General features: G+C 47.1%; 1 protein-coding gene across 4 annotated transcripts; it reads right to left on the bottom strand.

The window, feature by feature from the left end:
* Nucleotides 1-9072: 9072 nt before the first annotated feature.
* Nucleotides 9073-12082, bottom strand: SP8 (Sp8 transcription factor). Of its 4 annotated transcripts, none has more exons than XM_032865739.1 (2): nt 11976-12082; nt 9073-10962 (listed from the first exon to the last, which is right to left on the bottom strand). In XM_032865739.1, exons 1-2 carry the CDS (start codon nt 11994-11996, stop codon nt 9460-9462), a joined length of 1524 nt encoding a protein of 507 aa, XP_032721630.1. In that variant the 5' UTR covers nt 11997-12082; the 3' UTR covers nt 9073-9459. The 4 variants fall into 4 exon arrangements, with proteins under 4 accessions (XP_032721630.1, XP_032721639.1, XP_032721656.1 ...); XM_032865748.1 differs by having other exon boundaries at nt 9073-10958; nt 11580-12021; XM_032865765.1 differs by lacking the exon at nt 11976-12082 and adding an exon at nt 11580-11804.
* Nucleotides 12083-13025: the final 943 nt, after the last annotated feature.

Genomic DNA, 13025 nt, shown 5'->3' with positions numbered 1-13025 from the left:
ACACATCACTGCTTCTGATTTTCCTGAATATACATATCAGGTAAGTAAACATATCACTAAGCAAAGTATGTTCACACTTAATAATTATACCATATACTAAATAAATTATATCATATGATTTCTACAAACTATATGCAACTAAAAATATGTGTATTGACAAAACATTTACAAGGTTATTTTACTTCTTGCTGTTCATTACCATTACAACATTCAATTGTGATAACGAACTAAAATATGTTACTATTGAAAGCATAGGAAATAAAATATATGTGTACCTTCCTTACTCAAACTTAACTACTGCAGCTTTAAGCCAAGTAGTTATTTATTAGAAGAAAGAGCAAAATTTAACATGTCTCACAGTACAAAAGCTGCTGAAATGTTACCACAAGAACCTTATTAAAGTTGGGAGAAATAGAATTTAATGTTATTAAAATGATTATTTTCCCCTAAATAGAAACATTGTTTTAAATTAAAAAAGAATTTAAATAGAAACTTTATATATCTTTAGACAAATTCTATTAAAGAGCATTTTTATGACTTCATATTTTTAAAACATTACTAAATCAAGGTGAATATCTTTTAAATACATTACCACCTACCACCAGGTTCCCCCTCCCTTGCAAAGTCCATTGTTTGTTAAATTGAAAGGGGAAAGAAACTGCTTATGAAAAAAAAAAAAAAAAAAAAAGCCAAAATAAGGGATAGGTATGTAGGAGAGAAATGAAGCATTGATCAGTGTAGAAGAATGAGCACAAAACTTCCTGAAATGATAGGAAACCTGATGATAGGGTACCTGCATAATTAGGGACATTAAATTGGGTGCAAAATTGCACAGTACAAATCCTTTACTTTCAGCTGAACTACACAATCATCTGAACTCTAGGGGGGAAAAACATCTACTTTCTTTCTTCTATTTCATTGCTTAAAATGGAGTGGCTAAACCTTAAAGCTGAAAGGATCAGTTCCCTCAAAGACGTAAAGATAACCCTAGGTAAATTATTGAGTTTTTTTTTTTTCAACATTCACATAGAGTACAGAGTGAGACGCGCATAATGTAAATCAACTCATTGTTTGCGCCCTTTCAAATTAGTTGCCAAAAGAAAAGTGAAAACTTGATAAGCAGGCTCCAATTTCTATGTGTTGATTTAGAAATCTTAAAGCTGGTGGGAGCTTAATTCATTTAAAGAAAGAAATTTAAAGGGATGAAAAGTAAACAAGGAAAATGCTATGCAATGAAACACTGATGTGAATGGGGCAGAAAGGATTTTCTTTAAAAAAACAAAATAATAGAGTTCCACTGTGCTTTTAAATTACAAATTTAGGTTTATTTGATTTAGTTTAAGTATCAAAATGTATGAAAAATATCAAAACTTTTGAGTATCAAAATGTCATCATCCATTTAAATATTCAAACTGTTGATGTAGTTTCTCAATATCTTGTGGGGGGAATTAAAAACCAAAATCTTAAAAATTAACTTCACATTTTCTAATAGGTAGATGATTATTCTGAATAAAGTAACAAAGACTTTTTTTTTCTTTTAACCTATCCTCCCATGAAAAGTCCGTTTCTGAACTTGCAAACTAGATCCGTTCAGAACACTGCAGCAGCTCCCAGTTTGACCCTTTTTCTCAGGATTCAAGCAAAAACGCCGAATTCACTAAACTAAGTGAAGAGAAATGAAAAGACTAAGTTCAGATGTTCGGAGACAAGTCCCAGGTGGCTCATCTGCCCTCCTTCCAGGAAACTGCGTCCCCAGCTTTCATCAGTGTGTACTGTCTTAATAGGTATGCATGTTTAATCATCAAAGCAAATATTTTCTACCCTTAAAATGTAAGATCTTTAGTAGAGATTTAAAAATTATTTTAAAACCACAGATAAATTTAAATGGAAAATGTGAGGCCAAACTGCTTTGCAGGGGCAAGAAAAGGTGAGAGCAGGGAAGGACCATCATTTGCACTAAGATCTGAAAGACACTTGTAGCTTGAGAAGCTTCATTTAGCATTGAGCGTGCCGGGAAATTCTGTTCCTGGTGACAGCGCAGTGGGAATTCCCACTCCAACAACCCATGAAATGTTACTGCATAATTATTCACCTTCTGAGGCCCATTAGAACTTATCAGTAAAGAAAGAAATTTAATTTAAACTCACCCCTCTGTGCTAAAGAATGACTGGGACATGAGATCAAAGCGCAAAGCTCTGTCCTCCAGTGGTTTGCAACACCTAGGCACAATAGGGTGAGAGGACGAGGCATTCCAGCGCTTCCCGGCTTTCCGGACCCCGGAGAGAGGGGTGGGAACATGGGCTCGAGTCGTCAGCTAGTTTGAGGGAGGAAGGTAGTGGCGGCTCCAGAGGTGGTCGCCTCAAGTATATTCTGGGGCTTCTGGCGGCCAGAATGTTTCTCTGTCGGAGGCCGCAGGGGCTTGGCACTCGAGGCCCTCGCTGCAGACCTGATAGGTCATTCCCCCGCCTCACCCTCTACCGAGATACGCGTCAGCTGAGTTCCCAGATTTAACCACAGGCGCTAGGAGGCTGGAGCCGTATCCTGCGCAGGTGTTCTGTTCTGAGAACTCCCCAGCGCACAAAGTGGAATCCACAAAGTGGATCCACACCTGTACGATGAACTTCCACGAGGAGAGGGTCTAAGTCCTAGAGGCGCGTAAGGGAGGAGCGGTAGAGAGGTTTACCTGGAGCCGGCTCCTCTCCTCAGGCCGCTCATGGAACTGCAGGTACTTTCTCCAAGTAAAGCACTTGAAAGGGTGCTCTTGTCCTTCCTTTCCTTCAGTTGTCCCCCAAATATGGGGCATAGAGAATGTTGCTAGTACTCCCTAAATATCCCCCTGACCAAAGTGTCAATCAAGAGGCAAAGAGGGAGAAGAAAGCCCAAGAGAAGTCGCTGGGTTTTAGGTGCAACGCGGTAAAGAAAAGTTGAGTATTGTTCAACAGGTACAATGATTCTCTCTCTCTCTCTCTCTCTCTCTCAAAAGATCTATTTTTAAATCTATGGCTATAGCTATTTCTGTATCTAATGTTCCCCTAAGTAGTCAATGAGGTGGCTATACTGTTCTTTCATTCCCAAAATCAAAGAGGGCAGTTTTTTCCACAGCCAATCAGACTTAGTTTTGCTTCCTTTATGATAACATCGTGGGTGAAGCGCTCAAGTTCCTTGATTTGAGTCTATCAAGCCAATAATAAAATGACAAGACTAAAACTTCCCGCGGAAGGAGAACGCTGCACTTGGTAGAACGCCGCGACCGCTGGGGGCAGGTGCTAGTGAATGCAGCAGTTTGGCCAAGAAAAGAACACTGAAGGCGAAGAAGGGCAGGCAGACGTCGCTAAGAGAAGCTTCGGAAGAACGACCTGGGCGCGTCCTTGCCGCGGAAGATCTGGATGGCGCTGGCAAGACGCTGCGCAGGGCCTGCCCACCCTGGGATAAGGTGGGACAGAAAGGCTGCGAGGTGTAGGCACTCGCGGATGCTGAGAATTTGGAGAGCGAGGAAAGGAAAGGAAAACCCCCCACCCCACATCGACCCGGGCTTCTTTAGAGAGCAGGGAGGTGAGCTCCGCGGAGTCTCACTGCCGCGACTCCCACGGTCGGTTCGTGCAAGGCCAAAGGCCCTGGGAAGCGCCGGTGGCATCCCGCAGGGGAGGCAGACGCTCGGCGCGCTGCAGAGCGAGCGCCGGGCGCATGGTGGCGCTCGTTGTCCGCGCAGCCGGCGGAGGCGCCCTCTCCGCCTTTGTGTGCAAGGGAACTACGCAGGCGGCTCCGGCCCGCAGCTTCGGGGTACAGTGGGTGGGGGCCGGGGCTCGAGGGGAGATCCCAGACTGCGGCCCCATCCTTCGCTGCAACCCGCGAGTGGACGATGTGGCTCGCCCGATCAGAACTCCTCCCGGGGGGTCTCGGAATGTCTTTCTGAGAACAGCCGGCTGGTCAAGGAGCGAGGAGGAAAGAGGAGGTAGAGTTTAGAAAGGCTGGAAAATTCTCCCAGGTTCAAAACCTCCCCCTGAATTCACAGAAAAAGAGAATGAGGGCAACTTTGGGTAGCCCAGACCTCAGCTGAGAGCTCTGCAGGGGAAGCAGAGGGCGCCTCCGCCGTTCCTCCCGCGCACCAAGAAGTGCTTGCCTGAGAAGCAAAGTTAGGGAGTGGGCTTAAAGGAAGCCCCCCTAGATGGGCTTAAAAGAATGCCTTTAGAACGGCAGTGAAAAGCGGCAGCTTTGAGCGGGCGCTTTATTCCTGGCTCTCAATCACCCCAGGCTCTCCTCGCTGTCCCTAGAGCTCTGGAAGCCCCGACAGTCCTTAGGAACCAAAGCTAAATGTATAAGGCTGCTTCCTCACCGCCAGGAGACTCCGCAGAAAATTAAATTAAATTAAACACGCGTCCAGGGACCAAAGAAAATAGATTTCCCCCCTCCCCCACGCTACAGCAAATCAACACTCCTGCGCACCGGGAATGCTGCGAACCTAAAGAGATGGCCACTGACGCGCATCCCCTTAAACCGCAGCGGCTGGAGCCCAGGATAGCAAGGAATTACCGGCTTTCCTTTAATCCGGAAGCAGGGAATAAATAGGGCGCAAGTAAATTCCGAATCTTATTTTTAAACAACAGCAACAACTGTCTAACAAGCAAAGTCCTCAAAAGATGCCACCCAGAGACAGTCCTAACTTAAAAATGAGTACACCATTGCTCTACACCTCACTCCTTTTGATTCCTTACTTAACACGATTTTTTTTTCTAGATACAGGGATAGAGTTAATCTGCTGGACAATTTTTTAAATAAAGAAAGGCAGGCAACTGTGGAAATCCTTTTTTTTTTGTTTTTTTTAAGAAGGCGTTGATCATACCTGAGTTTTTCTTAGGAGTGCGGGGAGAAATAATAATGCCCGTCTGTATAGACGCAGGAAAAAAAACAGCAGGAATATAAAAACCCCAGTTTATTCAAAATACCTACATCAAATTAACCCCTCTTTGAGACTATTCATATGAAAAATAGAGCAAAATGTAGAACTTCTTTCATTATATCTATCTCCACCACCTTAGGCAACCAGAGAGTAATCACATCTACAGTTTTGTTCCTCTAAATTTCCTGCCTTAATTTACCAACCTAAAAGATCATCTGACCTTTGAGCTAATCCTACAAAATAAAATATTTAATTTAAAGAAATTCCTCCACAGGCCTTCTGTAACATTCCATTCAGTAATGTCACCAAAAGATGCACAGGGAGAAGAAAATGTTGATGGCAGGATTATCGATCTGCCCACTCAGGAGTCCAGTCTCATCATTTGCTTGTCTTTAATTTTTAATTTCAGCATTTTCTCCCCAAGGGGAAGCCCAGTTGGGAAGTTATACCAAGACTGGGGTAAGAATAAAGTTGAAGGAAGGCAAAACCATCTAGGAACTTCTTCTAATGTCAGTTGCTAAGGGAAAGGAACTCATCACATTGGCTTGAATTAAGCTTCTGGCATAAAATATTTTTGATAGTCCAATGTCAGCAAGTCACAGATCCGAAGATGAAGGAGATCAGAGAGAGCAAGAGAGAGAAATTGAACAGCAAAGGATAAAGCAAGGTGGAGAGGAAAGTTTGGGGAAGAAACAAGGCACATCAACCGAAAGGCTGGGCTGAGCCATAGTCCTGTTCCCATCTCTGGAGGGTGCACTGATAAAACCAGCCTGACCTCTGGGTCAACAACTAGTTTAACTCTACCTTGATCTGAAGACTGGGAAGCTTGTCTCTTGGTTCAAACTGAGATCCAGCCTTTGGTTTCATTTGTGTGAGCCTTCAGGCACTGTTAAGAGGTGCTTTACCACAGACAAAGCAGAGAGAAATCACAAATTTGCACCTTATCTTCCATCCTCTGAAGAGGATGTTCATCCCCAAAAGGGAACCCGGCCCACCCTCCACAATGTGAATCTAGAAATACCACTCAATAAGCATCAAAACAAAATAAACCAGAACTAGAAGGGCGAGGAGGAGGTGAAGGAGAAAAGCGAAAGTTTGCAATCTGTCCCCCTTCAACGACCCGCAAAGAAACCTTCCAAACAGTATCTCTCCTTGTCATGACCCACTTCTTAAGTCAAATGTGATTTTGTATGTAGTGCAACTTATATTATAAATGCAACAAGCAGCTTTCCTCTTACCTGCCACTACATTTAACTCCTTCAGAGCCGCTTTCTCCGAGTCCCTCGGCATTGCAACTTTCAATAAAAAAGAAACAACACTTAAACTGTGTTCTGCGTGTTAGTCCTAGGAAGAAAGTGACAGAAAGAGACTATTTTACTTTTTTAAAACCATTACTTAGAGCTTTAGTATACCAAAGAATCAGGGCTAACCTTGCTTGCCTAAAACCATAGGGATTGGAGGTCTCAGGCACCTGCATAGACAGCAGGATTAAGGCAGCCTGCTACTTGGGTCCAAACTGAATTATTCTGAAATATTTTATCCCTAATTGTTTTTTTCCTTCTGAGTTTACAATATTCACAGCACTCTGTATTTTCACTTTTTTCTATGGATAATAACGACTTTATAGAAATTTCAATGGAAATTTTTCAGGTCAAGAAGTATACCAAGACTGAACTTGGGGTGGAGAGAATGCAAACAGAAAGAAGGTAAACTTAGAAGAATCTGAACACACTAACTTTTTATTCAGTTTGATTCAAAATAATAATATTAATCTAATAGTGAAATAGTTTGATATAACATCAATCAACATTTAAAGTATTTTATGTTTCAAAGTATGGCTCAAGGAACACTCATTGCTTAAATGCACTTAGACATAACAAGACAATATTTTTTTTATTGGCATCATTGACACCTATGAACAATAGCCTAGTAAATAGATTAAGGTTTAACCTTCCTTTTCTTTGGTGGCTGTTTAGAGACTTTAAAAGAACAGATAACTCATTTCAACAGGAATCTACTACTGATATTTACCTCTACATAATCTTTAGCTAAGACAGGGAATGCCAAAAACAAGCTTTTGTTAGCTTGACCTCCTCCACCCCCTAACAACAAAAGTTATCCCCAAACCCATGTTTTTATTTTAGATGTATTGATCTACCAATGTAAGGCTTGGCCTTTTAAATACCAAACACAATCAATGGCCAACAACCTGACTCCTTCTGGAGAGAAGGAAGCAGAACAGGGAAATTTCTTTGAATTGTTTGGTGACTTAGTACAAATTTGAAGAGGTCAGTAAATCCTGATGCTTTGAGCTAAATCTACTGGTAAATAATTAATTACATTTCTTAGACACTATAATCTTAATCTTGGTAAATAGAGAAACACAGCTTTGCCAAATAGATCATTCCATCTAAGTAATATCTTAAAGGCAGTTATTTAAATATTACCACAGAAAAAAACCCAGGGTTATATTTTGTTTAAATTAGACATTTAACTGAAGATAAAATGCAAATGTCCATAGTTTAAAAAGGAAAAAAAATACAAATTAACTGGCCTAGTCTTTTATCTGAGTTTATTAATACCATTTAAAATATTACAAATAAATCAATTACATCTCATGCATTTAAAATGCAAGTCTAAAATGTTCCAGAGAAAGGCTTTTCATTTCAATGTGAAATATCCAAATTATTTCAACATTACAATGAGCAATTAGTTTGCAGAATCTGCAAACATTTAAATGTAGTGTCAGGAGTGTTTATTAACAGTTAACAATATTACCTTCAGGAAATACACAAAGGCCAAAGTTAGTTGAGTTTCACTTGGACAATTTATTTAATACATGGGTTTTGGCAGACCCAGTTATTATGAAATATAGGAGAACTCTCACTTTAAGTATGCCTGAACTGCCAGCAAATGCAAAGAAGTACATGCTCCATTAAATTAAATGTCATCCCACATTTATCAAATATTGTCTTAGTTACAGTTTGATACCTATCTAAATTCATATTCGAGCAAAACTAAGCCCCGAAAGTGCGTTTGTGGCTCTGCACCTCCAGAAGTGAGTTCAAAATACCTGCAGCTCATCAGAACTGCAACAATAACTCTTAGTATTTTGTGTGACCAAAAAAAGAAAAAAAAAATCAACTTTACTTCAATATATTTTCAAATATTTACTGGAAGTAATATACAAGAAAAATACTATACAAAATCGTCTCCTGGACAGCTGCACCTCACACCCATACACTGGTGGAGTTATAATTAATTGGTAACTAATCTAGAAGGATTCTCCAGTTGTACAAACCATTAGGTTTTGATATATTTTACAAAGTTTTTTTTCCCTATTTTTCCCTCGTTTGGCATTTAAACTACAGCCTCGTCTTAAATAAACGATAGCTTCTTCACTTGTTTTTAAGTTTAAATCACACGCAAAAAAAAAAAAAAAAAGTTTAACCCTAAGAATTTACAGAAATGGGTACAATACAAACCGGTGGCTGGACTAGCAAAAAAAGATTGGGAGATTATGCTCAGGAGTGGTGAAAAACGAGGTAGAAAAGGACAAACACGGAGATAGTTAATCTGGTCTCACCGGAAAGGGGCATTTTTGCATAAGAAAAAGACACCTACCCTCGCCCCCACCCCCACCCCATAAGTTAAGTTAATGAAATCAAAATAACTTTGGGATCGACGTTAGCAGTTTCGAAAGAAAGACTTGGTCACTGCTAGAGGACAAACTATCTAGAGGGGAACCAAGTAGAAGGATGCTGTATTTTTTCTTTAGTTTTTTATTTAAAAAAAAAATGTTATAAAGATGAAAGAAGGCTGCTGCAGCGATTCACCAGGACTGCCCTTAGCTGAAACTTGAATCGGTTCCATCTCAGGGAACAAAGGAAAAGAGGCAGAGCTGACGTTGGGAAAGCTAATTCTACAAACTCCGGGTCTCGGGAGCGCCAGGTGGACACCCCCACATATTTGCGACAGCTCGGAGCAGGGAGGGCAGCGGCATGCAGCGGCCAGGCAGGGCTCTCGGAAGCCGAGACCGCCAAGCCTCTGGTTCTCCAACCTCGCTGGAGGCTGCCCCAGCGGGGATGCCCGGCCTCCTGCCTCGCCCTCCCCACCGCGCAGCACAGCCTAGTTCAGCGGAGCGGTTCCCTCTCCGGCCGAGGCCCTGGGTCTCCCAGACACTAGATCCGTCCAGCTCTACCTCCAGCGACCGCTTCCCTCTAAATGATACAATTTGGGGATGGCAGAGAGAGGACGAGGAGAGGACGGAAAATAAAGACCCGGCAAGGCGCCGGTTACAGCTGTACGGGGCTCCTAGAGTGTTACCTGGTGAGATGAAAAAGCCAGGGCCCAGGAGAGCAATGGGTGCTACTTACATGTCCATATCCCCTTTACAAAGCAAAGTCACAGAGTGAGTCAAAAGAGAGAGAGAGACTGAATGAGACAGAAAGTGCGAGCAGGATGGACAGTGGAAAGAGGCTGGAGCGGAGGCCAGGACAGACGGGACCCAAGCGGACCCGGATGGGAGGGGGTCGAGGAGAAGGGCCGCGGCGGGATACGCGTCACTCCAGGCCATTGCGATGCCCGGGCTCCGGGGGCTGCAGCAACTCCGGGGAGTGGCAGGGCGGGCTGCCTGCGGCACTGTGCTCGCTGTCGGTGTCGCTGCCCTTCTTGCCGCCGCTACCAGAGCCCGCCGAGCCGCCGCCGCCGCCGCCGCTGTGCGTCTTCACGTGCTTGCTGAGGTGGTCGCTGCGCATGAAGCGTTTGTTGCAGACAGGACAGGCGAAGCGCTTCTCGCCGGTGTGGGTCCGCAGGTGCCGCTGCAGCTCGTCGGAGCGCGTGAAGCGCTTGCCACAGAAGAGCCAGTTGCACACGAAGGGCCGCTCGCCCGTGTGCCAGCGCAGGTGCGCCTTCAGGTGCGACGTCTTGCCATACACCTTGCCGCAACCCGGGATGTGGCAGCTGTGCAGGCCCTTGCGCCGCAGGCTGGCCCCGGCCGGGCCCAGCCGCTCCGCCTCCTGGCAGTTGGGGCAGTCGCAGGTGGCGCGGCCGGAGTAGCGGCGTGCCGAGGAGCGCGGGGAGCCCCCCAGCGGCGCCGACGGCCCAGCACTCAGCATGGAGCCCCCAGCGCCGGCCAGCGGCGACGGGGCCGAGTCCGGATAGGAGCCCGGCAGCACTGGCTTGAAGCCGTCCATGAGGTGCTGCCCGGCGGGGCTGAGCAGGTGCGAGGAGGCGCCGCTGCTGAAGGCCGAGTGGCTCAGGCCCGAGTAATCCGAGTTGTAGCCTCCGAGTGGCGAGTGCAGCGAGGTCTGGAGCCCCCCGGCGGCAGGGTGCAGCGAGCCGGGCAGCGCCGCCGCGCCATTCGGGTTTTGCACGTCGATCCAGCCGGCGCCCACGTCCCACCAGCTGGACGCGCCGGCCGAACCCACGTCGCCGGCGGCGCCCAGGCCTGGGTGCGAGGGCTTGAACCACGACTCGTACGGGTGCGCCATGCCCACGCGCGGGTAGATGCCCTGCAGCCCGTCCACCGAGGTGTGCACCTTGGAAATGAACACCGGCTGGTGGGAGCCGTCCTGCGAGTGCGCCGAGGAGCCGCCGCCGCCGCCGCCGCCCCCTCCGCCGCTACCCCCTGAGACACCGGGGGCCTGGAACACCGAATAGTCGTTTGCAAAGGGCGAACTGGAGGCGGCGGCCGCGGCGGCCGCAGCGGCCGCGGCGGCGCTGCTGGAGGTTAGGGAGAAGGCGCTGGAGCCCGGCGAGCCGCCGCAGCTGAACGAGTCAGACACCAGGGCCGCCGCCGCCGCCGCCGCCGCCGCGGCCGCCGCCGCAGCAGAGGACGTACCGCCGTTCCTGGAGGCCCCCGACACGCCGAAGCTCGAGAGACTGGAACCCACTACGTTGCAGCTGCCAGAGGAGGAGGACGAGGAACGTTTCCAGGGGTGAAAGCCTTTGCCGAAGGAAGAAGAGCTGTCCGAGAGGGAGGAGGGAGACGGGCTGGGGCTGCCGATCTTATTACAGGTAGCAGCAAGCATGGCCAGAGGAGTGGATCCCAACCTCGGTTCTTCCTGCGGGAAGGAGGAGAGGAGAAGGGTGGGGGAGGGGGAGGTGGGCAAAAGGCCGGTGGGGGAGGGAGGAAAGAAATGTGCATCAGTTCTCCAGTAACCTCCAAAACGCCCCACGGCACCCCATCTCTCGTTGCGGCACGCCGCCACCAACTCACCTGGCTCCCCCAACAGCCCTGGCACCCGGCTGCTTCCTACTCTACGGGAGGGGACAAGTTGGGCTGCCGGCGTCTGACTCGGGAGCAAAGCGCCATGCTAAAGAAGAGTTTGACAAGTATTCTCACCTAAAACAACACTCCCGTGCACACAAGGCCCCAGGCACTTCGAAACAAACAAGCAAGCAAAAAGTCCAGTTTGGGGAGGAAGGAAGTTTCCTTTGCCGAGAAGCCTGGGGAAAAACCAGTGGATTGCTTTTAAGAGCGCTTCCCCTGTAATCCAGAGAGAGCTTTGAAAATCCTGTTCCGGTCCCCAGAAACCCATGCTGGGTTGTTTCTCCCAGGCCAAAAGAGGTCAAACTAAAGAGCTCGCTCGCTCTTCCTGCTTTTCTTTTTATTTTCTTATAGGAAAAAAAAAAAAAAAAACTACAGTAGTAAAAAGAGAGAGAGACGGGTTCAACGTACCTGCAAGGCAAGACGGGCTGCGGTATTTTTAAGGGGAAGAGGGAAAATCTGCAGTTTGCTCAGGAGGAAAAAGAGAGCACTCTTTACCCCCGAAATCGTCGCATATAAAATGGACTGGGCGCACGTCTCCCGGGCAGGGAGCGGCCGGGCGCTGCGAGGTGGCTTGTCTAAATGCCCTTCGAACCTTTTCCTGCGCTGAAAAAAAGTGACTCTGCCCCCCTCTCCCCCTCTTTCTTTTCTCCAAACTCACTTGTATTTAAAGGGGGGAGGAAAAAAAAAAAAAAAGCTCTCAATAGAGACTGATAGCCCGTGGCCTGGCCGGGGCGACTTTAACCCCCTCCGATCGGCAATAAAAGGAAACTAATTAAACCAGCAAGAGAAAATCCTGAGACTCACCCCTAGAAGTGAAGTTGCCATCACACAAAAGTGCCCTCCTCCTCTCAGAGGATCTTTTTTATATTGATAAATCAGAGGCAGTGTTTTTTTTAGAGGTGTGCAATACAATGATCAGTTCCGCCCATTCCACCACAATTGTAGCTCCCTCTCCGGCTTTGAAGTGCCGCGGAGGCGCGGCCAGCCAATCTGCGGCCTCGCCGGGCCGCGCCGCGCGCGCGCCGTGAGGTCATCGGCGCCGCCGCGGGCCGCCGCTTGGGGGTGGGGGGGCGGTAGCGGGAGGGGCGCGAGGGACTGCGCGTGTGTTCCAAAGCGGTGTGTGAGTGTGCAACAATGTAACCCTGTGCGTGTGTGACCAAGCTGAGAAGAAGACAGTGCAGACCGGGGGCGGGGGTAAGGGGTAGTGTAGCAGTGACACGGCGGCGGAGGGGGAGGAGGGTAGACCGTGCAGAGAAGGGAGCGGGTGTTACGGGTGACAATATAACCATGTGTGACAGGAGGGTACAGGGACAGATCAGTAAAGTGTTGGGGGAAGGGTGTGAGTGTACTGTAGTGTAACTATGAGTGACAAACCTAGGGAGAGAAGAAGGACAGGGCAGTAAAGAGTGAGGGGAGGTGGTGTGTGAGTGTTTGGTGTGGGAGAAGAAAGGGAGGAATTTGTGTGTGTGTGTGTGTGTGTGTGTGTGTGTGTGTAGGGAGGGTGGATGCGTGTGTGCGCAGGAGAGGAAGTAGGGAGAAGAAGGCTGTGTGAATGTGTTTGTGTGAGAGAGAAGAGGGTGGTGTGTGTCTTTGTGTGTGTGCGTGTGTGTGTGCGCGTGGGCAACAAAGCTGGGGTGGAGAATAGGAACAGTGCAGTAAAGTGTACCTACACAGAGAGAAACTGACGATTTGAAGAGTGAAACTGCGGAGTGAGGCTGAGTAAACAAATACTCACAAACGCTGTCTGTGTCGCCAGCTTCCTCTGGTTCCTTGTATCTAAAATCTTGAGTGATGTTTTTCTTAACTTCTTGGACTGTCACCACATTTTTGAAGGGAATTGTATTAATACCTACC

The sequence above is a fragment of the Lontra canadensis genome, unplaced genomic scaffold, assembly GCF_010015895.1.
Source record: "Lontra canadensis isolate GAN:19392208 unplaced genomic scaffold, GSC_riverotter_1.0 scaffold2, whole genome shotgun sequence".
NCBI classification, from domain to species: domain Eukaryota; kingdom Metazoa; phylum Chordata; class Mammalia; order Carnivora; family Mustelidae; genus Lontra; species Lontra canadensis.
Note: the sequence above shows the minus strand (reverse complement) of the source record. Positions and strands in the feature narration are given on the sequence as shown.

Bases quoted from the DNA above. Each gene is read 5' to 3' on its own strand.
- SP8 (XM_032865739.1), bottom strand. From the start codon at position 11,996: ATGGCAACTTCACTTCTAGGG. The intron at 10,963-11,975 runs GTGAGTCTCAGG...TCCTTCCCGCAG, and splicing joins TGGCAACTTCACTTCTAGGG to GAAGAACCGAGGTTGGGATC.